The 24,371-nt window shown below is 56.0% G+C and overlaps 1 protein-coding gene across 1 annotated transcript in view; it reads right to left on the minus strand.

The window, feature by feature from the left end:
* The window catches only part of IGSF21 (immunoglobin superfamily member 21), a 274,650-nt gene that overhangs the window by 37,066 nt on the left and 213,213 nt on the right, over positions 1-24,371 (minus strand). The window contains exon 4 of the mRNA XM_052635761.1: positions 6,800-6,918. Coding sequence (XP_052491721.1) covers positions 6,800-6,918 — 119 coding nt within the window. The remainder of the gene's footprint in view (positions 1-6,799; positions 6,919-24,371) is intronic.

Genomic DNA, 24,371 nt, shown 5'->3' on the forward strand with positions numbered 1-24,371 from the left:
CAAAAGAAGACATTCTGGCATTGTGCTTATCAGACAGGAAGTTCAATACTGGACTGTCCATGTCACGTGTGAACACTGACCTGGGTTTGGACCCAGGTCAGCTGGACTCCAAGTCCAGTGCTCCTTTCAGAGGGCCTGAGTAGTGAGGGGGCCCTGGGCAGTAGTGGATGGGAGAATGGCTTCGGGGGCTTGGGTGCAGGAATGGAGAAGCAGGCAAAGTGGGGGGCGATGATGGACTTGCTCTCCCCCCCGACTCCTGCAGGCCCCTGAACGAACGAGAGCCCCGCTGGGTTCTGAATGCGAGGTGCTCCCAGCTGGGGGGCAGGCTCCCCAGGGTCCCCGCTCTTCATTCTGCACTCCCTCCCCCCCACCCTCTGAGCTCGCTTGGCGCTTGCATCACCAACAGTCTTTGTGTCAAGGTCGGTGGCTCAGAGACGCTGTTAGGAACCTCAGCTCTGGTGTCGGGCAGACCTGCGGGGGAGCCTCAGCTCTGGCACTCACGTGGATGAGCCCCTTAGCCTCCCAGAGCCTCCCTTTCCTCATCTGTAGAACGGGGATGACAACACCTACTCTCAGAGGCACTCGCAGGAGTCACGTGATGAACCGTAGCTCGAATACTCAGCGCACAGGGGAGGGCACAAAGGGCTTGCCTGCTAGGGGCCTTGATTCCTGGCTCTGGGTTTGAAGCCCTCGGAGGCAGCTCTGCCCGGGGAGGGTGGCCCGGAAGCCCTGTGCCTCCGTCTTGCGGCAGAACCAGAAGAACAGCCTCTTCCACTTCGGCGGGTGAGGGTGTCTGGGCCCTTCAACATTTAATTGATTGTAACATCCCAGGCTGAACACGCTCCCCCGCGTGACCTACTCCCCCAAGAAGAGCCTTGGCGAGCCTTCCGTGACTGTGTATAATGCGTTCCTGGGGCCCAGCATGCAACTTTCAAATTGGCTTACAATTTATTTGCGGCTCGGATAAAAACATTTTAATGGCTGTGTGCGGCGCGAACCCTCGGTGTCACCCACGGGGCTCCCAAATGTTTTTCCCCACCACAGAGCAGGGATGTTATAAGCGTGAAATTACAGCCGCGCTTGCATTTTGCTCTCCACCCCGAGGCCTCTGGAAACAGCGCGTTAGAATGCTCCAGACGGATGCCGTCTTGGTAGTGGCAGACCAGGACGCCCGCCTCTCCTGTGGACCCGCTCCGGGCTTGTGAGGCTTGTGCGGGCGGGGGTGGGCACTCCCCAGCTCCTCGGTGCCCCCGCCACGGTCCCCCAAATGGGGCAGGAGCTGTCTTGCCCTGCTGTTGGCTGCCACGGCCCTTAGGGTCCCTGGTGGCCCAAAGGAGACCCCAGCTTCCAATGACCTCCACTCGCTTGGAGGTCACTGTGTGTGTGCGTGAGACAGATTGGGCTCTTTCTCCATCATGCCACGAACAGGTCAAAACAGTGAGTCGACTTTAATTTCTGAAGCCTGCCTGTTAAAGAAGAGAGTCGTGCAAGAGGAGGGGACACAGAATTTAGACCTTTCTAGCTGTGCCTGATTTTTAACTGACACGGACACTGTTTATAGTGACAGATACTATTTTTATGTATTTATGTATATTGAAGTACAGTCGATTTACACTGAGAGAGTCTGGCGGCGGGGGCTCCCTTGGACTTGAGGTGTCTAATTCTCATTTCCTCTACAGAAGCCCCGGGGAGGGAAGTGGCAATCCACTGCAGGACTCTTGCCTGGAGAATTTCACGGACAGAGGACCCTGGTGGGCTCCAGTCCAGGAGATCGCAAACAGTCTAACAGACTGGGCGGCTAACACACACACCCACACGCACGGTTCTTCAAGAAATTATTATTATTGGGCACACTGCACAGCTTATGGGATCGTAGTTCCTCAACTAGGGGCTGAGCCCAGGCCCTTGGCAGTGAAAGCACAGGGGCCTAACCTTTGGACCGAACCAAGGAATGCTTTGATTTACAAATCGTTGTGTTGTGTTAATTTCTGGTGTGCAGCGAAGCGCATCAGTCACGCATGTACCTGCAGCCACTCTCGTGGGTACAGATGCACACGCGCACGCTCAGGGACGCATACGTCCGTACCCTATTTTGCGCTCTTTTCGTGAAATAGATGGTTTGTTGCAAGACACTGAGCCTAGCTCCCTGCGCTCTGCAGTGGGAGGGCTGTCGTCTGTCTCTTTTATATACAGCAGTTGGCAGAGAGGTGCTGTTTACGGAACACTCAGACTGCATCGGGGCCCAGAACCTTCTACACTGTGGATTAGGTCATTTAATCCTCGCAGTCTTGGCCGAGCAAGCCACTTGCTTCTCTGCACCTGGGTCCACGATGCAGGCTCTGCCTCGTGGTCTGAGGCGGCCGCTGGGTCACAGGAGATGACACGCAGGAAACAGCCCTGTACTCAGCGCCTTTCCCTCACCAGTCTGGACCTTGGTGAGCCTCAGAAGCCAAGCTGCTCCGGGGCTGGGGCAGCCACCAGTGGGGTCTTTCCCTGAGCCTCAGTCGTCTCGACTGGGAATTGGGGACACTAGCAACCCTGTCCCTTAGGGACTGTTGTGAGAATCAGGTGAAAGGCTCCACTGGAGGTACCATGGAATTGGGACAAGCTGGTCAAGGGTGAGACGTGGATGCCCTTTTCAAAGTTGGGAAGTCTCCTGGCTCCTCCCAGGACGGGCAGGCCTATAGGAGAATGGATAGACAGAGTGGGGCCACCCTGATTCCCAGGACCTGGACCCCCTTTCCAAGGACCACTGTGTACAAAGCTGTGAGAGTTCACTTCTCAGACTGGCTTAAGTCTCCTTGGAATAAGAAATGGTGGACGAGACTTCTCTGTGCCAGGGCTGAAACCAGGGGCCAGGAGGAAGCAGCCACATCCATGCCTGGGAGCAGGCAGGCCAAGACGGTGTGTGTGAAGACAGTGAGATCAGACCTACTGAGCCTCCTGGCCACCTCATGCTGGGCTGCTGCTGCTGCTGCTGCTGAGTCGCTTCAGTCGTGTCCAACTCTGCGACCCCATAGACGGCAGCCCACGAGGCTCCCCCGCCCCTGAGATTCTCCAGGCAAGAACACTGGAGTGGGTTGCCATTTCCTTCTCCAGTGCATGAAAGTGAAAAGTGAAAGTGAGGTCGCTCAGTCGTGTCTGACTCTTAGCAACCCCATGGACTGCAGCCCACCAGGCTCCTCCGTCCATGGAATTTTCCAGGCAAGAGTACTGGAGTTGGGTGCCATCGCCTTCTCTGCATGCTGGGCTAGGTGTTTGCAAACCTTTTCTGATTTAAACCTCACAATCACCCTAGGAAGGAGGCATCCTTACCCCCATTTTACAGATGGAGAGACTGAGGCCCAGGGAGGCTAATGAATCCGAGGTCACCTGGTGGATCTGGGATTCAGATCCAAATCTGCGTGTCCTTATTTTGTATGTGGGAGGGATGCGGCATTCTCCCGTGTTTGGGGGGAGGTGAGAGTCAGAAGGAGGAAGGAGAAATATATTTGCCTATAAATAAGAGTAGCTGCTGATACATGCAGAGATAATGATACCAGCAGAGATATTACAGAGAGAGTATTTTTGGAAGACTTAGAGGTTTAGGCCAGCGGTCCTAGAATGTGGTCCTGGGACCTACATCATCAGGGAACCTGTAAGAAATGCAGATTCCCAGGCTCTACCCAGGTCTGCTGAATCAGGGGCTGTATCTTCATAAGCCCTCCAGGTGCTTCTGACGTTCATTCAAGTTTGAGAACCGCTAGTTTAGACCGTGGGCTTTGGCCTCAGATGGCTGTTACAACCCTAGATAAATCATTTCCCCTCCCTAAGCCTCGGCCTCCTCTTATAACAGGGGTCACAACATCTCCCGGCTCCCAGGGCTGTCCCTAGGATTCCGTAAGAAAACATGCCTGAAGCAGGAGGGTCACCCACTGTCAGGCACGTGCCAGGGTGGGACAAGGGATCCAGTCCTGTGGGCATGGCACGCACCGGTGAACCTGACCCTTCGGGGGTAACGGGGCTGGAGAGACTGGTGACAAGCATGGTGGTCTCTGAGCACGAGGACAGTCAGATGACTGACCGAGATGGGGGAGATGGCTATTCCAGGGCAAGCCCCACCTGGGATGCCCTGAACATCCAGGGGTCAGAGCCTTCCTGGGGCCCTGGGGAGGGTGGCATCTCTTGCCTGCCCCTCTCTGGTCCCTCCTGGAGCGCAGCCTCCTGCTCGGTAACTGGGGTCCCACGAGCTGTCTGCCCATCCCTGCTTCGACCGCCACCTGCCCTGGGAGGGGCCCAGGGGCTCAGAGCCCCCGCCCCAGGGCCTGCTGGGAGCACACCGCCGGGCCAGCTGGGCACCCCGGGCTGGGCCCCGAGACCTCTCTGCCTCTGCGGGAGCTGGGGGGGAGGAATAGGGCTACCTCCCTCCGCTTCCTCACTGTGAAGAAGGGCACCAAGCCCATGGGGGCAGGAACCGGCTCAGGATCCTTCAGTGAGCTGGTGAGCCCATGTGCCTCCTGGACCGTCTACACTGCCTCAGCCGGACTGTCTACACGGCCTGGGCCGGACCATCTGCACTGCCTCGGCCGGACCCTCTACACTGCCTCCATCTGTCTACACTGCCTCCATCTGTCTACACTGCCTCAGCTGGACCGTCTACACTGCCTCCATCTGTGCAACCCAGCTGGCCTGGGAGTCAAGAGGCCTGGGTTCCGACCCCAGCACAAAGTGGCCTGAACTCACAGGAAGGCTTCGTGATCCTTGCTGTGTGCCTTCAAGCAAGTTGCTAGCTCCCTTGTGCCTATCCATACCTGTCTGCAAAATAGGGGTAGTGAGTCCCCCCTCGGGTTGACTGTGAGGTCTGAGTGACACAAGGTCTGGGAAGCACCTAAGCGCATGGCCCCCAGGAGCCTTCCCCGAGCCCCCTTCTAAACTAGCCATTCCACTGGTAGTGACTCTTGGTCCCACAGCCCTGCGTGACTTTCTTCTCAATATTCACCACTGTCCACAGTCATCTCGTAAGTGTCCCCTGTGGCTCAGTGGTAAAGAATGCACCTGCAGTGCGGGAGACGCACGTTTGATCCCTGGGTCGGGAAGCTCCCCAGGAGAAGGGAATGACAACCCACTCTGGTACTCTTGCCTGGGAAACCCCGTGGACGGAGGGGCCTGGCGGCTACAGTCCAGGGGGTTTAAAGGGTCAGACGCTGAGCGACTGGGAATGAGCCCAAGGTCATCCCACTCACCTGTCTATGCTTATGCTTTCGACTCGTCTCATGCAGCGACTTAGCGCCTACACAGCGTGCACAGATTCACATTCCCCAAGGACAAGGATGCTTCCTTCTGGAAGCGTGTGGCCATTACCTGGCACAGAGTAGGTTCCCAACAAATATCTGATGAGTAAACAATGGAGAACATGGCCCTTGTCAGACCGGGAGCCCCTTGATGGGACGAAGAGTTGCATCCCCCACTGGCTCCCTTGATGTGACCAGCTCGGGGCCAGACGCTGAGAACATTTCTTACTGAAGTGCGCAGGAGCTGTTCCATGGGTGGAGGACGGCAAGAGGGGAGACGTCCCTGGCGTAGCCCCTCCCAGCACGGCCCGACTCCCGGAAGCCAGAACATGCAGTCTGCCGCTCTGCAGGATTCCGTGTCCCTCTGGAGGCCAGGCCTTTGGAGGTTTTCCATTTCCCCAGAAGCAGTGACTTTCCACGGGGCCTCTGTGCTTTCACTGCTGGCCCGAGAACAGCAAGCTTTGTTTCCCTGATATATATCATCGGATAAGGAAAGCAGGGAAGTCTGGAGTCAAGACCACATGCCTGGAATCCTGGCCGCAGGGCTGATCCAGAACTCAAGAGTGTGCCTGGTAAGACCACAGGTGCCAGCAGGGGCCTCTGAGATCACTTGGGAAAAGCTGTGTTTTATAAGCTGGGAAACCGAGGCTGTTATGGCGGCACACCAACCAGAGACAGGCACTAGTATGCTTGTCCCCATTTTACAGATGGAGAGATGGAGGCGCAGACGCAGGGTGGAAACCCAGCAACACTGACATCCAGTCTAGCACGCTTTCTAACTTGTCCTCCGACATGTCTGTGTTCTGGGAAAGGCCTCAGGAAGCACACGGAGGGGCCATTCTCTCTGCAGTGAGTGTGCAGCCTCCCTGAGATGCTGTCTCAACCCCCTCCCCTGCCCCAGAGGCTCCTGGAGTCTCATCCCCCTGGGGAGGGTCCACCTGCACCTGCTCACGGGGTTTCCAGGGACACGGCTCCTGGCTTCCACCTGGAAAAGGTGTCCACACAGCTCAGCGTCTCCTTGTGACCTCAGCAGGTCACAGAGCCTGGAGCTGGGAGGTCCATGAATGTCCCACTTGGCGTGCATCTCACTCCCATCTTACAGAAGGGGAAACTGAGGCCCAGAGGCCACTGCAGGCTGCTGCCTCACGGGAAGTCCCAGAGCCCTTTCGGGTCCTCTTTCATCCTAATCAATGTATCAGAGCCTCTTCAAAGCTCCGAGTCCAGGTGCATGGGGGGTCCCCCGATAAAATTCTCGCCCGCCAAAGTGAGAGTCCACGGGGCTCCAGGGGTGAGGCTGAGCCCCGCCTCCCTGAGGCCCGGGTGAGAGGCCACAGGTCAATCCTGGGCACAGCTGGCCTCTTGCTCTCAAGGGCAAGCCGAGGCGAGAAGAGGGTCTCCTGCCAGTACGGTGGGCATCTGGGCAGGTGGTTCCCGGGCCAGCCCCTCTGTGTGCCTGGGTACACACAGGCACACGTGCACAGGCACAGGTGCACGCACGGCGACACCAGGGCCCACAGCCCCGCACTCACCCATGACGTTCAGGAAGATGTTGCCCGAAGCCAGGACCACCTTCTCCCTCGTGGCGCGGTCGTAGATGCCTACGTGGCACTCATAGGGGCCGTTGTCGGAGACGCGGACCTCGGGCAGCCTGCGGGGGGCACAGAGGAGCAGAATGGGGACCCATCGTCCGGGGCCGGAAGTCACAGCAGCTAGGAGACCAATCCCCAGAGCCCCACCGTCCAGCATTCTCTCAGCAACGCTCCTGGCCCCACCAGCGCGCACCCACGCGCCGTGCTGGGAGCAGGAGCAACTTCACGGAACACCGACCGCACCCAGGCCCTGCGCCCTAGGCTCCAGCGGGTGAAGGGGTGGCCTGCAGTGAAGTTACATGTGACGATGTGACCTCAAGACCTCTGGAAGCAGGAACACCGCATTAAGGTGGTCAGGGGACCACTGCCCATGGTTCCCAGATGCTGTGATGCCTGTCGGGGAGAGAGGCTTCTGGCAAGTGAGATCTGGACTCTAGGAAGGGGAGGAGCTTTGACCTGGAGCTCAGACGCTATGCAGCCACGACGGGGAAACCCAAGCATCGTCGAGCGAGTTCGGCTTCTCTGGGCCTCATGGAGGGCCCAACAAGGGGCCTGTTCTGGCCACGACAGAAGGAAGGTCTCTGCGCTCGCGTCTTGGGGGTTCTCATGCAAGCCGCGGAAAGCTCCAAGAAGAAGCCGACGCTCAGGGAACCCCAGGAAGTGCCAAGCACAGGGCCCTACCCATAATGCCAGCCCTGCAGTCCTACCAGAGGCCTGGCGGGGGAGAGGGTGGTGGCTAAGGGCAGGCAGAGGCTCCAAGGCCCGCACGCCGGTCCCAGCCCTGCTGGCGCCAAGGCGTGTCCTTCAGTTCCGCCTTCACACCCAGCCCCGCGCCAACTCAGGTCGCTCTCCGCTCAGCCCGCCTCTCTTACACCTGGACTTCAGAGCAGTCGCGCCTCAGGGCCACGTCTTTCCCCTCTCTCTTCAGCTGTCCCCACCCCCACCTTTGTCTTCCAGCCCCTTTGCCTGTGACTCACAGTCCCCCAGCCGCACCTCTGTGCCCACACACACACACACACACGCGCGCGCACGCGTGCACACACACACACCCCTGGGCTCCCAGCCTCTCTCCCCATCCAGGGGTCTCACAAAGGAAGCCAACCCATCTAAACATGGCTCCTTGCTGCCCACCGCCCAGCTCACTTTAGCATAAGCAAACATCTTCATTTCCACAGAATACACAGAGGCTGAAACCTGGTCTACCGACTTGTCATGAAAGGACTTCAAGAATGGGGAGCTTTTCATCAGGGAAGCTCTGTGGAGAAGGTGCTGTCTCCTGTCTCGGAAGAAAAGAGCGTGGTGGCAGCGGAAACAGCAGGGAACTGTTTTCCTCTGGGAACTGTTTTCTCTGTTTGTAACTCAGCTAGCCTGGAAACAAATAAAAAGCCTCTCTGCCGGGCAGGGCTGCGGAGTGACAGTCACCTGGAGTGACACGTTTGGCTGGTGCTCATGGGTGCCTGTTATAGAGGCAACTCGAGGCACAGGTGACGGGTGCACAGGTGACATCTCTGTGAAGACGCAGCCTCCAGGGACACGTGGAGCTGGCAGCTACCCAAGCGATGTAACAAAGTAATAAGGACCCGGTTGACACGCGGGTGGGGGCGCACAGGCAGCGGCCACACAGCAGGCGCATTGCTGTGACCGGGACATGGGGGGGCGTGCTGGGGCAGCTACGGCGCTCTGCTCCGGTGACGCACACAGGTCGTGAAGCAGACCGCGCTGGGGACGTCTGGACTGGCGCTTTTTGGAGGCGGCGGCTTCTTGCCTGGGGACTATTTCTGCATCCTTGGATGTTCCTTCTGCCGAGTCCCCCTAGCTCTGTGAGTGGTCCTGCCTTCCACCAGGGATCCAAGTGATACTCCAGGCACCATCCTTGGAATCTCCCGTTTCTCTGCTCCCCCAAACACAGTCAGGGACCAAGTCCTGGCTGGTCTACCTCATAGATGTTTCCTAAAGCATTCTCTTCCCTGTATCTCCACAGTCAACAAGTCTCTCACCTGGAATACAGGAGGAACAGTTAACCAGCTTCTCTGCCATGCTACCCTCCCTCTTGATCCTTCTCCAGGTAGAACCCAGATCTTCTCAAATGCAAATGGGATTAATGGCAGTCCCCTACCTAAAGCCCTTCAAAGGCTTCTTTCTGCTCCGCAGCTGAAGAGCAGGATTCTTATCTGGGCCAACAAGGCTCAGCAGAGTTGGTTCCCGCCACACCTCAGCCCCCCTTCCTCCAGTGACAGCGGTGTTGCTTCCATTCCTCCCATGTGCCAAGCTCCTTTTATAAAAACAGACTTTCAATTTTGGAATTATTTTAGATTTACAGAAAGGTTGCCCAGAGAACAGAGTTCCCTAACACCCCTCACGTGTCCCCCTTTGTTAACTCTCACACGATCACAGTACAGTTGTCAGACTAAGAACCGACATTGATGCGTCATTATTTATTCAACCCCAGACTCTACCCAAATTGCACCAGTTTTTCCACTAATGCCTCTTTTCCATTTCAAAAATCCCATCCAGGATCCATTATCGGTAACACTCACGGTGCGTTGAGCCAAGTTTCTTTTCTGAGTTAGCACTTTTGATTGCAACAGTCTGCTTCCCTGCGAGTGCTGCGTCTTCTTCTTCCGGCTACAACCCTGAAGTTACACAGTTACTTAGAACATGACCACTGGGACTAGGTGGCCATGGAGGATTGATTACTTTGACAGCCTGGATTAACAGCCTCCCTGTATCTTGCAAAATGCCTTCATAGCTCTTCCCACCTAGAAGTGGAGTCTTCTTCACTGAAGCCCACCAGGCTCCTCTGTCCATGGGATTCTCCAGGCAAGAATACTGACTGGAGTGGGCTGCCATGCCCTCCTCCAGGGGATCTTCCCAACCCAGGGATGGAGCCCAGGTCTCCCACATTGCAGGCGGATTCTTTACTTGCACCTGAGCCACCAGGGAAGTCCTCCTACCTAGAGGAGGAATCTATTTCCCCATTCTTGGCCCCATGACTGGTGAAAGTGATGGCGTGCAAATTCCAAGTTTAAGTTTCAAAAGAATGATCTCTGTCTCTCCCTCTCCACCTACCCCTCTCTCTCTCCATCCTCTGCCTCTGTCCTGAGGACAAGCCTCTGATGGAGGCTGAGAGTAAGTGGAGGGAGGCCCCACTTCCTCAGCTGGTCCAGGCAAGGCCACTCTCGGGAATAAACCTGGCCAACCCTTGGCCTCCTGAGCAAGAATGCATGGCTGGTGCAGTAAACCATCCCGACTTGGGGCTGCTGGTTGTGCAGCAATAGCTAAACTCTTACAGCAGGCCTCCGGACACTCCTCCTTAGCAGTCCTTGTCTCCATTGTAACTCACTGACTTCCATTAATGACTCACAAACAGCCTCCTCCCCCACCACACACAGTAAGAATCCACGAAGGCCAGGTCTGTGTCCAGCTGGCTTGCCAGTGTGTCCCAGGGCCTTGCCCCGTGCTTGGCATCGTGGTAGGTACTCAGACAACAGTTGCAAAACGAGCGGACGGCGAGACCTTCCAGAAAGCCGCGGTGTGAGTCTCCCTCTGCTGCAAACCATGCTGTCCCGCCATCCCCTCCCCCGCGCGAAGGCAGATGGGCGTTCCCGTCTGTAGATTCAGCAGCTCCCACTCAGCCGTGATCTGGACCGATCCGCCTCTTCTCAGCGCCTCCTCTGAGCCTGTGCCGTCAGTGTTACCGTCCTAAAGTGGGTTAAGTGGCCGGGAGACCCCCTTTTTCTCCAGATTTGAGTGGCATTGATCTGCATGCCGGCTAGAAGGCCTTCCGCAGATAGCAGGGCCCCGAGGGGCCTGGGGGTGAGGAGACCTACTCTCATCAGCCGTGGGCTGCAATCAATAAACCATTAATAACGGCAAAGGTTTCTGGCGAGTTCAGGGTAATACACTTTAGCAGCTGGAGTTTACTAACACCGACAGTGGTTCTGAAGGGCGAGTAACTCTGTGTTTGAAAGCCAGGGCCCCACTGGCTGTCCCCATGGCCACCCGGGGCTCAGGCGAGGCCGGGCGCAGCCTGGTTACTGGGGCTACCGTAGGTCCAGGGCCAGGGCCGTAGGCAATCCATGTTGAGCACGGGTATTCACACCGGCTGTGCACTACGCCCCACGCTGAGCTTAGGGCTTGGGGCCTGGGCAGGAGCGCAGAGACGCCAAGGATGTCTTCCTGCATCTGTGGTTCTTGGTCCAGCCTGTTCCCCAGCTAGGGCCACTCTTCCTTTCTTGTTCCCACGACAAGCCTCCAGCCCTCTTTCAAAGCCTGGCAGTCGAGTCTCGCTTTCCCCATTCATGACCCCTCTCCGTCAGACAGTTGAGAAGATTATGTGGGATAATTCAAGGGCTTAACTTAGAGCTGATGTGGCTTGAGAGCCCAACAGACCAGAATTACTAGGTACCCAGTGGCCCTTAGGCTTCACATTCAGGTGCTGCCTCTGCCAGGCAGGCTGCCCTGACTGCCCATGCCTGGTACAGACGGAGTCCCCCTCTGCACCTCCCCAGGGCTGTGTCTGCCTGAAGCACCTGCCCTATCCATAGCCTGCTACGTTGGTACCCATTCGTCTTCCTTCCCAGGGAAGCAGTTAAGCTCCTTAAAGGTGAGCCTGGCCACGTGGCAGGTTCTCCAGGAATAGCCGCTGTATGAATGAGGGTGGCAGAAGTTACCAGAGCCAGGAGCTAGGTGCCCTCGGTTCTGGTCTGGGCTCTGCACCTGACTAGCTGCATGAAGCTGGATAAAGCTCTTTGGCTTCTTCGAGCTTTGGTTTCTCCAGCTCATAAATGAGTGTTACTATACCTGCCTTATGACACTGTAGCCTTTGGGAGGAGCTGATATTTACAGAGGTCTACAGTGAGTGGCATTGTGATACCATATCTCCTTGGATCCTTGACACCACCCTGTTATAATGCAGTGTCTAAAACCAGCTCTTGTGTATATTATATAGCAATAATATTGTCCCCACTGTACAGATGAGGAAACTGAGGCATCCAGAGAAGAGGGACTGTGAAGAGGTCACAGAGGGAGTAGGTGGGTGCTATGATTCAAAACCAAGTCTGATGGATGCCAAGACCCAAGAGAGGTCTTTGGAAGCTCCAGTCCCTGCCCACACTGCTTCTTGGATCTTCCTTCCCCAGCAAATTAATTTGAGCTCCTGGGGACTGGAATTTGCCTCCGCTGTTCTTCAGTGTGTTTTCTATTCTGAGCCTCGCCTCTCCAGGTAATAAGAGCCATCTGCTTCCTCCCTGCCAGGAGAAATGGGATGGTCTTTTATTTTCCCGAATTCCCTTCTCCCACCTTGCGGCGGCCCCTCAATTGCAGAGCCCTCTGTAGTCACATTCTCCACACTCCGTGACTTTACAACCTCCCGTCATCCTTCCTTCCCTAACGTCTCTCCGCTGGGAAGAGTTCTAGATTCTCCCAGACTGGAGGTCATGGGCTTGGGAGCAGAGGGCGGGGCTTGAGGAAACAGGCTGCACAGTTCAGAGTTACTCTTCCCGTATTCTTGGTGAATCAGATGACCCAGTAAGTGACTTTTGCTGAGACCTGAAACCTAAATTAATGAAATGCATATGCGCTTAGAGAAGAGCCTGGCGCTTGTCAGATCTTCCCCTACGCCATTAATGGATTAAAATTTTGAAATAAACTCTTAAGCGTCTACTGCGTTTGCAGTGTTGAGTGCATACCATGGAAGCAGACAGAGCAATAGAGATCTTCCTCGACTTACAATGAGGTCACATCCTGACAAACCCATTAAAAGTTGGAAATATCAAGCTAAAAATGCATTTAGTACACCTAACCCACTGGATATCATAGCTTAGCCTTGTCTTAAATGTGCTTAGGACACTATCATTAGCCTACCGTTGGTCAAAACCAACTAACACAAAGTCTATCTTACAATAAAGTATTGAACATCCCCGGTGGTTCAGATGGTCAAGAATCTGCCCGCAACGTAGGAGACCAGGGTTCAGCCCCCTGGGTCAGGAAGATCCCCTGGAGAAGGAAATGGCAACCCACTGCAGTGTTCTTGCCTAGAGAATCCCATGGACAGAGGAGCCTGGCGGGCTACAGTCCACGGGGTCGCAAAGAGTCGGGCACGCCTGAAGTGATTGAGCACACTCACCACGCCATGTATACACACCCCCGAAGCCGCTGCCACCGTCAAGATAGTAAACGCCTCGCCCCAAAGCTTCCTTGTGAGCCTGCTCTGCCCCTAACCCCAGGCAACCACCGGTCCACTCTCTGCCACTGTGCGCCAGGCTCACGCGCTCCAGGGATTCACATAAATTGAACCGGGGAACATGCACTGCTTCCTGTTGGGTCTCTCTCACTCGTCATTCCTGGGATTCCCGCACGCTGCCTTTATCACTAGCCTGTCCCTTTTCAAGACCGAGCGGCCTCCGTGGCAGATACACCCCCTCCGATCTACCCGCTGACCTGTTGATGCGTGCCTGGGCCGCTCTCTGGCCACGACAAACACAGCTGCTGTGAGCCTCGGTGGACAGGCGTCTGTGTGAGCGCGCTCCCGCCTCTCCCGGCTGCCTCCAGGGAGGTGCGGCTGGGCGCGCTTTAACGTGAGGGCGCAGCCTGCCTGCTTTCACAGGGCCTCTGGGCCTTCTATGGCTTTCTGCCTGTGCACACTCTACCTGGGGCGCTCCCTTCAGAAGCGGCTCCTTCTACATCACCTTATTTCTACTTTTAAGATGCTGCTCTCAGCCGAAATAGCAAGCCCTGTTGGCATTGTGTGGCCGCATGGATAAAAAGGCCAGGGAAGGGGGAGGGGGGGGCTGCAGGACTTCCCTATGAAGAAAATGTGGGTGACATTTCCCTTTTCTTCTCGTCTTCTTTCAGGGGACGGGCGCTCGCAGGACAGGTGACCCGCGGTCAGCGCCTTCCCTCCACCCTGCGGATTCTGCTCCGCCTGGACCCGCTCCACTTCCGTCCTCATTCTTGCCATCTCACCCTGCCCGACTCCCCTCCCTGCTGCCAGAGTGGCCTTATCACAGCGAGGCTCTGGCTCTCTCGATTTAAAACCTCCCCGTGGCTTCCAGCCACTGGATGATGGAGCCCAAACCCAGTCTGACCGTGGGAGCCTCCTTGATCAGGCCCTGGACCCAGAGAGGAGGAGGGGATGGTGGGATGGAGGGAAGAAAGGGGCGTGTGGCCTCACATCTCTTGCCAAAATTCAGCAGCGGGATAAGAAGGCTTGTCGGAACCGGACTCTGACAGTCTACCCTGTTTCAAAAGCATGTGGTCACGCAGGGGTCTTCGTGCATGTAGACAGTACCTCATTCCAGGCTAATGGAAAAGATTCAGGTAGCGATTGGTCCTTTGAGGCTCTGCTTTAATGAAGAGATGAGAGAGCCTTTCATTTGTATAACCATTGATTGCATAGAAACGGAGCTTCTAAGGAGCCTGGACATAGTTCGTTCTTACAAGTAGGTTAAGCACGCCCCCCACAATCCTATTAGGTGGGTGCCTGCGCAGCTGTCCATGATGCTTGCTGAGAAGATCTCCAGCAGAAAGCAACGAAGTTTCACTGTTCCTGCGCCTGCCATGCTTCTCTGATTGGCTGCACACGCCCCGAGGCCCAGACCTTGCTTCTCCCTCCCTCCAGCACCTGCTCCCTCCCCAGGTTTAAGTGTCCCGGCCCTGCGACCCTAAGGCACAATTTCAGGATGCAGCTCGTCTCTGCAGGGCTCTGAGGCAGAGACAATAGAGACGAGACGGCCCCGAGGCCTGGCGGCCTTGCCTGCTGCTGGGCTGCTTGCCAAGGGTGCTGTGCGGCTCGAGGCACGTGACCCTCCCGCACACCTGTGCAGCTTACGGAGCCTGGTGGGAGCCCATGGACAGCCCAGATCTGTCGGTTCGGTCCAGTGGCCCTGGAGTGCGCCTGCTGGGCCAGCCCCAGCTGCTTCCCCAGGCCCCCACCCAACCGCCCCTATCATGTCTAATTTTCCCTCCATGGGGCTTGGATGGCTGCACTCACCACCCCACCACACACACACACGCACGCACGCACACGCGCACGCACACACACACACACACACTTCCCCACGCAGTCAGAAATGGACTGGCTGCTGGGGGCAGCATTTGTTGCAGCTGGCAGGTCTGAGAATGCAGCTGTGGACAGGAAAGAAAGGGCCTGTCCACACCTAGGTCCTATTTTGGGATGGGATCCTCTACAGGAGACCCTGAGAAGGTCCTGGGGTACTAGGCTCCAACCTGATTGTGCTGGAGAATCCCCTGGGGATCTGGTTCAAATGAAGATTCGAGTAGGTTTCTGGGCCGGGACTTAGGAGTTTCTAACAAGCTCCAGGTAGGTCTCAGGTCCTCAGCCCTCCTCCCTCTGCCTTGCATCCATCCATCTGTTTAAACTTGCCCTCACCCACTAGACACGCTGTGGGAGTCCCCCTTCATTGGCTTCACCAAACCAACAGAACCTGGAGCCTGGAAGGCATTGATGGTATGGTTGAATGGAATTTGCTTGAGATGGATGGATTTTGCAGCTCTGCATGGGTCCTTGAAACCACCAGGGGCTGCCACGAAGCTGGCCAGGTGGCCTCCAACGCTGTCATTTTACACCGAGCTCACGCTGAATCTCAGTCTGCCTCCTCTAGGTGAGTCTACCCTCAAGGTCAGCCGAGAAGGTGGGACCCAGAGCCTAGACTTGGGCCCAGGGCAAAGGGTGTCATCCCATTTGGCGTGACCTTGGCTAAAGTCACCTGAAGGGGTAAGACCTGAGTCTCCCTCAGTTAATGCCCTCTTGAGGAAGTTGTCTGTGACCCAGTGAGTCAGAAACGTTCCTTTACCTCCTTTGGACCAAATCCTGGATTTTCTCCTCCGGTAAGCCCTTTCCAGGGGCAGACTGGGGAGACATTCCCCGGGTCAGGTGTGCAGCCGTCGGGGGCACACCAGGCAGAGAGGCTGGTGGAGGAGAAAGCTTTCCCCCTCAGTGAATGGATCTGTCCTACGGGGACAGGTGAAACGTGGATGAGCTTGGGAGTTTCCCTCCTTAGAATCAGATCTCCTAGTCCAGCCTGGTCTTTTTTTTTTTTTTTTTTAATATTAATTTATTTGGCTGCCCTGGGTCTTTGGTGCAGCACACGGGATCCTCTGTCTTCACAGCAGCAGAGCTTCCAGCCCCTTCGAGCTGTTCGGAATCTTTAGTTGCGGCATGTGGGAGCTAGTTCCCTGACGAGGGATTGAACCTGGGCCCTCCACACTGGGAGCACGGAGTCTTAGCCGCTGGACCATATGGAAGTTCCCAGACTTGGTCTTAACCAGCTAGCAAGTCCTGGTTTGTCTAAGACTTTCCTGGTTTTAGCACTGAAGATCCCGTGTCCCAGGAACCCTTCAGCTTCAGGCGAGTCAGGATGCCGCTCACCTTCCATGTAGGAGAGGAGCGCTGGAGAGAGTGGCTTGACTCGGTTCAGATGGCAGTGAGCAGCAGCTGCGGCTGGAGAGGGCAGGGCGGCCCCCCTGCAGGGCGGTCTGAGGTCGGTGATGGGGTTACGGAGCCCCCACCGCACGGGGGTGGGGGGAACAGAATAGGTCTTCACTGAGCTACCGCTATGATTGCCACAGGCTGGAGGCTCTGTGAGTCAGGGTCTCAGAGAGCCGGAAAGATCTGGTGCTATTTTACGACACAGAGCTGGAGAGTGTGGGTCCAACTTCGCCCCTGAGCCAAGTCCGCGAAGGACGCATCAGAACTGCTCGAAAGGGCTGGAAGCCCACAGCTGGGGACCCGGCTTCCAGATAGCCGCTCGGGCCGAAGAGCCAGTCGAGGGTCTGGCCATTCTGAAAGTGGTGGGCTCACCTGGGGACACTTGAGCAGCCCCAGGTAGAGGTGAACAGGCTGTCTCGAGTTGGAGGGAGAGTCCCAGAAGCCCCTCCCTCAGCGCTGAGAGCTTTATTCCCTCTTTCTTTGTGTGTTTTCTCCTTCTTTCCAGAAACTGCCTGAACTCTTTTTTTCCCCCCAGAACCTTTAAAAAGCCATTAGCGCTGTTTCCATCCCCCTTTCCAACCTGAAAATGGTTTCCGTCATAAAACGTCTCAGTGGGGATGAGACCGTCTGTGGCTTCTGATCAAATGCAGGCCCGGCAGTTGGAAGGAAAGATAGAGGAGAGCCGGGGGAGAGGTTCCAGAACGGGCGAGCGCCCTTCCCAGCCCCTCCCGCCTCGGTCTCCACCCTCTACCCATCCAGGGACCTCAGACCCACCTTGGGCCCTGCTCCTGGCCCAGATTTCTGGATGAGCAATTCCTTCCCGTGAGCATTAAGGCATTAATTAGGGTCCAAGTGCTGCAGAGGGACAGCCCCTCCCTATGCCGAGGGGGAGGACCCACGAGACCCCACCCTGCCCCTCCACTGACTTTCCCAGGGAAGTGGCTTGCCTCCCGCTGGCTCACCCCTGAGCCGCACCCTGCTCGGTTCTAGCATTTCACCCAGAAGGGACCCTGTGCGCTGGACAGGAAGGTGCAGGGGCGGCGGCATGCTTATCCAAACACAGCTCGACCTCGGCGGGCTGCGTGTCCTCAGGCCGGTCCCCTGCCTGCCTCGCTGGTCCTCAGCTTCTGCATCACCTCCATAGCGAGCCTTTTGTTCTGAGGCTGGAACAAGATCACTGTGGAAGCCCCCTCATTCCTGCCCAGAGGGGTGCTCCAGAGAGGGCAGCTGGGATTTCTCAGTAGGCCAATGGGAGCTGACCTGTTTCCAAGGTGGGAAAAAGCCCGTAGGAAACCAAATTTTATCTTCCAAACGTGAATTCCCAAGGAACCTTCTGGATGGAGGGATCCTAGCCTGGGAAGCCCAGGAAGTTAGTAACCGGGATGTGGGATGGTGACACTTAGAATCGCTGGTCCCTGCTGCTCCGGCCTTGTTGACGCCTGGCTGATGGAAGGTGGGGGTCACCGTGCCGTCCATCTTGGCCCTTCCCACCCTGCTCAGCTGCTGCCCTGAGCTTCGGCCCCGAACCCCAGCCCCAGCTCCCCGTCTCTCTGCTGACCCCATTCCTGTCCCTCTGGCCTGCGGAGTCCTCCTCCCAGCTCCTCCTGTTCTGACCCCTCCCGCTCTCTCCCCTCCCCTTCCACTCCCGGCCTCTCTTCTCTAGCCTCTTGCTGCTGCCATGGAAACCACTCTCTCCTCCACATCCTGATTGATCCATTTAGCCCCTCACGATCAGCCTGCTCAACACAGGGTCTGGGCCAGGAGGTGGGCAAGAGCGGGAGTGCCCGAGGGTTCAGGACAGTCCTTCCACCTCGTCTCCACCCCACGCTGCCACCCCAGGCCCCGCAAGCACATGGCGTGAGGCGTATGCCCTGCGGAGAAGGATGCTGGGCGGTAGGGAACTAGAAGCCAGCGACGGGCCAAAGAGAACTTGGACCAGGGAAGCTAGGTGATGAGGCAACTAGAAGCCAGGCAGAATGGCTGAGGCCATGGGGCTGTGCTGGCTACCTCCCTTCTAGCCCCAAGGGCGCTTTGCTTTTTAACTAGAATCTCTGTCTTTGCCTCTGTACCTGGCAGTGGGTGAGAGCTGGCATCAGGAAGACGTTGAGCCCATTGGAAACAAGCCTGCCTTCAGCAGGAGGGGGCGGGTGTGGACCGTGGCTGTCCCAGGGACCCAGGCCCTTCCTGGCATCAGGGATCACTCTGATCATGCTCAGTGAACACGGGTGCGCCCCTACTGTGTGTAAGGTAGAGTCAGGCCACTGGACCGAGAGAGGCTCGGGAATGTGTGCCTTGCTCATCTCTGCACGGCGATGGTTCACCCACTATGTGCAGAGCACCGTGGGAGGTGCATGGAACTGACCTCTGTCAGCCCTCACAGAAGCCTTCTGAAACAAGAAAAATGATAGTAACGATAATAATGGAGCTTCCTGTGTGTCAGAGGCTCCCAGCCTTAACGTGCTGTAGTCCAGGGACCTGGGACAAGTCACTTCACATCCGTGCCTGGGTTTCCCCATCAGTAAAGATCGGCCTTCACAACAACCTCACGAGCTGGGTACCAGTATCACCAGCCCAGCTCACAAAAGGGGAAACTGAGGCACAGGGCTGTTGTTTAGACCTTGCTGATGGTCACACAGCCAAAGGATGGGGGAGCTGGGGCTTGTACCCCGGCAGTCAGGCTCCAGAGCAGATGTCTGGAATGCGCATGCTTGCTATCTTTCAGGGTTCTGGGCTTCTTCAAGCCCGCGCCCCCAGACAGAAAATCAGCGGCAGAATGGAAACCCATTCCCCAGGCTGGAGAGGGGCGAGGCTCTGGAGCAACGACCTCCTCTCCCGGCCTCCTGCCAGCTGCAGGCAGCAGTGTAGGTCGCTGGGTGCACGGCCTGGCTGCACCTTCTGGTGACCAAGGTCAGATCGCCTCGTCTGTAGGGACCACTTTTTCCTGGAAGCAAACTCCAGCAAGAATCCCTCACATGGGTCCCTTTAATATGGGACCGCAGTGGCCCAGAGGCCAGTCTCCTCAACCACAGTCTGACAAAAGGATCGGAAAAGAGGCTCCAAGACCTCTCTCGACCTTAGAGTAGCAGATGACACACCAAAGCACTGGGACTTGGAGAAGCCTCGCCTGCTGGGGCTGGAGCCAGCCTGCCCCCACCGCCAGCTGTGGCTGTCAATCAGCCTGGCTTCCTGCAGGGACAGAGTCAGGGGAGGCAGCCTCAGAGTCCGCAATGGACGCGGCCGGTCACGGACCTTCTGTCATTCACACCTACGATTGCCCAGGGAGATAGAAATGACAAGCTATGTAGAACAGAATACGAAACTGAGGCCCAGAGGGGGTAAGCAACTTGTCTAAGATCACACAGCTAATGCCTGAACGAGCTGAGATGGAGACTCAGGTCTGCCTGGCTCCAGGAACCAGTGAAGAGGGCCCAGCATCTGAGCGTGGCCTAACGCTCCCTGTCTCCTTCATGATGGCCCTGGCGCTGCTTCAAAGCAGGACCAATTACTCTGTTTGAATAAAACAAACCTCCCATTTTCCTGCAAACCAGCAGCTGAGCCTGGGGCCCCTCAGGAGGCCTTTTCCAACCAGATCAGCTGATGGGTGACCCAGGGCCGAACCCGATTCCCGCTGTTTCATCAAAGCTGAGCTAAAAACAGCCTTGCTTTGGCAGTGGAAAATTGAAACTCCCAGCTTCCTGTTAAGGCTCTTAAACAGGTCAGCCCACCAAAAACCCCAATTCTTCAATCTGGATTCTCTTAAAAAGTAGGGCAAGCCAATTATGTTTTACTGTCCCGCACCATGTGGGAGCTGAGAAGGGGGGGAAGGTCAGGCCAGGGCGCCCCGGGGCCGCCCACAGCCGGGAGACGCCAGCCTCTCCCATCAGCCTCTTTGTCAAAACAAAATTAAAACGCCCAGATTCTGGCTGGCACCGAGATCTCATCCAAGGTAATAGGTATTTATCTTAGTGTGTTCAGCTGTGGGCTCGATGCCACGGGGATGTGAATACTGGGAGGCATCTTGCTCCCAGCTCCGTCTCACACCCAGCACAGTGCCTCCGACTCAGACGACATTCAAGACACATCTGTTGACTCATTCACTCATTTAGTACATTTTTACTGAGTCCCGACTACGTGTCAGGGCCTCCCCTACGTGCTGCCAGACACACCTGCCCTAGGTACAGCTGTGACCAGTGCAATCAAAATCACCGTCCTCATGGAGCTGGCGTTCTCTCTAGTTGGGGGAGACAGGCCTTAACAAGGCAATCATCTCCTTGTGAATTCCTCAGAGAGACTCCATGAGACGAACAACGGTATGCTCATTACCAATGAAGTAACAGGACCGCAGAGACAAACTCAAAGATGAGGTCTCCTCTCCACAGGCTTACTTGTGGACTGGGTAAGAAAGTCCCGCCATTCAACAGCTGTTCTCTTTCCATGGTAATGGAACCCTGGTGGCTGGACGCATGGCTGCCTGAAATAAAGACTACATTTCCCAGTCACCCTTGCAGCAGATGTGACCATGTGACTACATTCTGACCAGTGGGATGCAAGTGAAGGTGTTCTGTGTAACTTCCTGAAGGGGCCTTGGGGAGGTGCATCCTTCTTCTTTCACTACCCACTTCCTCCTGCTTGGAATGTAGTCCCAAGGGCTGGAGCTAGAACAGCCTTCTCAGACTTTGAGGCAAACGTAAGAAGGAGGTCATACACAATAGAACGTCAGAAGTGAAGGATCTTGGGTCCCTCATACCATGGAGCATCCTATATGCTCTGGAGACATCCCATGGGACTCAGGAGAAAGAAGGCTAAACTTTTGACTAATTTGTCATAGACACTCAGTCACGCCCAACTCCTTGCAACCCCACGGACTGTAACCTGCCAGGCTCCTCTGTCCGTGGAATTCTCCAGGCAAGAATACTGGAGTGGGTAGCTGTTCCCTTCCCCCAGGGGATCTGGTCTCCCGCACTGCAGGCATGCTTTTTATTGTCTGAGCCACCAGGGAAGCCCAAGAATACTGGAGTGGGTGGCCTATCCCTTCTCCAGGGGATCTTCCTGACCCAGGGATCAAACTGGGGTCTCCTGCATTGCAGGGAGATTCTTTACCAGCTGAGCTACCAGGAAAGCCCTTTTAATTAATTTAAGACACATTCACTTTGAGTTTTTAGGGCTTGTAGCCACAAAACTAATACCAATAGATACAGCTTCAGGCCCCAGAGAGTGGTGTGCACTGTGGGAAATAAAGCGGTCATTCCTTGGTTTAAATCTAGCTACCACCTAAGGGAGTCAATTGCTATCATTTGGAAATAACTGGTAAAATAAAAAGGCCACATCATCATTTTTAAAAGAGAAGTCAAAACTAAAGATTTGTATGTGAAACCTGATTTTCAAATGTTTGTCATTGATTTAATTTTGAGTTTTTTTTTTAATTAAAAGAAAAATCTCAGGGTGAGTCAAACAGAACTTGTTTATTGCTGGCTTTGACCTGTGATCCCTGGTTTCTGAGTGAGGCCCCATGAGAGGAAAGGCTTACCGGGGAAACTGAAGGAGGAAGGGAGGGGCAGAGCAGGGACCATCAGATGCTCAGAGCTGATCCTGCCGTGAAGAGCTGGAGTGACAGCCACCTGCGCAGAGGCGCCCCCACGCCAAGTCCCACCGGGTTTAAGATTCTGGAATAAGCATCATGGATTCTCAACAAGGCCGAAACAGGAACACTCCTGTTTAACCACACACACACGCGTGCGTGCACGCACACACACATGCACACACACACGCACACACACACATGAGCGCACACATACCACACACACACACCACACACGCACACATACACACACGTGCACACGCACACATACACACGTGCGCGCACACACACACACCCTTAACAGCAGAGTCAAGCCCGCAGAAGCGAGCAGTGGCCTGGTGAATGTTCATGAACACATCACTCTAAACCAAAGCTTCCACCATCTGCTCCTTCTGCTGATCGCCCGTGTGAGGAGGAGGTGTTGGTGGTGGCGGTGCTGAGAAAGTGTGGCTGAAGAAAGACGCAGCTGTCTGCCCAGCTGGGTCCGGGAGGAGGGGCCAAGGGCAACACCCGCTCTAATGTCATGGAACAGTGGCTACACTCGCCCAAGGAGACGCCAATAGACGCCTGGGTGTGGTGTGACCCACGGTCCTGGTTTGGGAGGAGCTATCTACGGTCACGACGCCTCAGTCACCGGGCTCTGAGGAAGTTCTTCTGTGTGCCGGGTCGCTTTCCTCGTGCCTGCTCCAGACCCGCCACAGGCGCCTGCCTCAACACTCTGGATGCCCAGGTTGGTGATGCTGGTGGCACAGGCTCCAGCCGGGCGCTGAATCCCAGCTCCTCCGCCTACTAGCTGTGTGACATGAGTCACTCCACGGCTCTGTGCCTCTATCCCCCCACTAAAATCGGGGATAGTAACAGCACCTTTCCTATGGGCTTTCGCCAGGATTAGGCAAGATAACACGTGGAACATGCTTACTTAAGGCGGTGCTTGCTGCAGTTGCATTTTCTATTTGATCACCATCAGTGATGTCAGTGTTTATGCTTCTCCCAATCACACAGCCATCCTCTGCTGTTCTGTGAGACACCCGGGTAAGGATGTGTCTCATCTGGATTCAACCCATCCAGAGGCTGGGTGAGGGAAGGAAAAGGACCAGGAGTCCCAGGAACACACGGCATCGGGGCACACAGAGCGAAGATGCTGCTCTTGACAGCACTCAAGAGCAAAGAAGAGGATTCACGTTTCCAAATGAAGTTTTGGGTGTTCAAGGCTTTGTCCAGGCTTTGAGGTCTCTTGGATCTGGTGGTCCTGATTCCCAGAGGTAAGGAGCGGCTGAGTACCGAGAGTGGGGTGGTAGCATCCCACAGGTCTCAGCTGCCACCTGGAAGCACCGTGACCTTGGGCAGGTTGCTCAACTTCTCTGGGCTTCTGTCTTGTAATCCGTAAAATCAAATGCATGACACCTGCCTCCCAAGACAGAGCTGGGAGTGAGATGATGGTCTTGGCAAAGGATGGGAAGTTCTTTCTCTACTCGTAGACCTCGGAGTAGAGGGTGCTGATCTGGGAAGAAAGCTGGAATGAACAATACCAACCACTAGCCATTGAGCATGTACTGGTTCCAAGCCCTCTACTCACTCCATCTCTAGTGCACAGCACACAGAGGGGCAGGCCCTGTACTCACGGGACGTCCAAGGCTCAGAGAGGTTATGTGAACCCTCGCCCCCGAGGTCACATCAAGAGTGAGCATCAGAGAGGGATGTCGCCACTTCTGCAAAGTGGAACCAGGAGCGGGCTCTGTCCTTTAAGGTTAACTATGGACCTAGAACCAGAACCTAGAACATCCTAGGCACATGCTGCCGCTGGGTCTCTCTTTGTTGAATGGTGGTAGGCAACACAAAGCTCTTGTATGTGCCAGATGCGGTTCTAAGCGCTTCGCCCGTATTAGCTCGTTTAATCCCCTAAAACAACTCTTGCGGTTGCTGTTACGGGCTGTTGGTGTATTACGGACCGTTATTAACATTCCTATTTAATAGCTGAGGAAACTGAAGCACAGAAAAGTTAAGTAACATGTCCAGGTTCACACTGAAAGACTGGCTAGTCCATCAGCGATGCAAGACGCAAGGTCAAGTCAAGGTCTAACCTGCAGGGATTGGCATCCTAGGGCGGACTGAGGCTGGGACTTAGACTAGCGCCCCCGTGTGGAACGGAGGGGCAGCGCCACACGCGAGGTCGTAAGAGAACTGCTCGCCCAGGTGTTCAAGGTCAGAGAGGGCAACCGATGGAAGAGCGTCTGCGTGCAGCCCCGAGCAGGAGGGGGGCCAGCTCAGTGTCTGAGCAACGGGAGGAGGGCAGCTGAGGCTTCTGGAAGGCACCAAGGGGCCGGGCCCGGCAGGGGAGACCCCACTCCTCAGCGCTCAGCTCGGTGGCCCCGGCGGGGGCTTGCCTGCGGCGAGGGCGGGGACCGCTGACAGCTCTGCTCTGCCGGAGCCCTGGGTCTGCTGCCCCCGGCTCTGCATCACTGCCTGGCAGAGCCCGGGCCCAG

Source organism: Budorcas taxicolor, chromosome 2 (genome assembly GCF_023091745.1).
Source record: "Budorcas taxicolor isolate Tak-1 chromosome 2, Takin1.1, whole genome shotgun sequence".
Taxonomy (NCBI): domain Eukaryota; kingdom Metazoa; phylum Chordata; class Mammalia; order Artiodactyla; family Bovidae; genus Budorcas; species Budorcas taxicolor.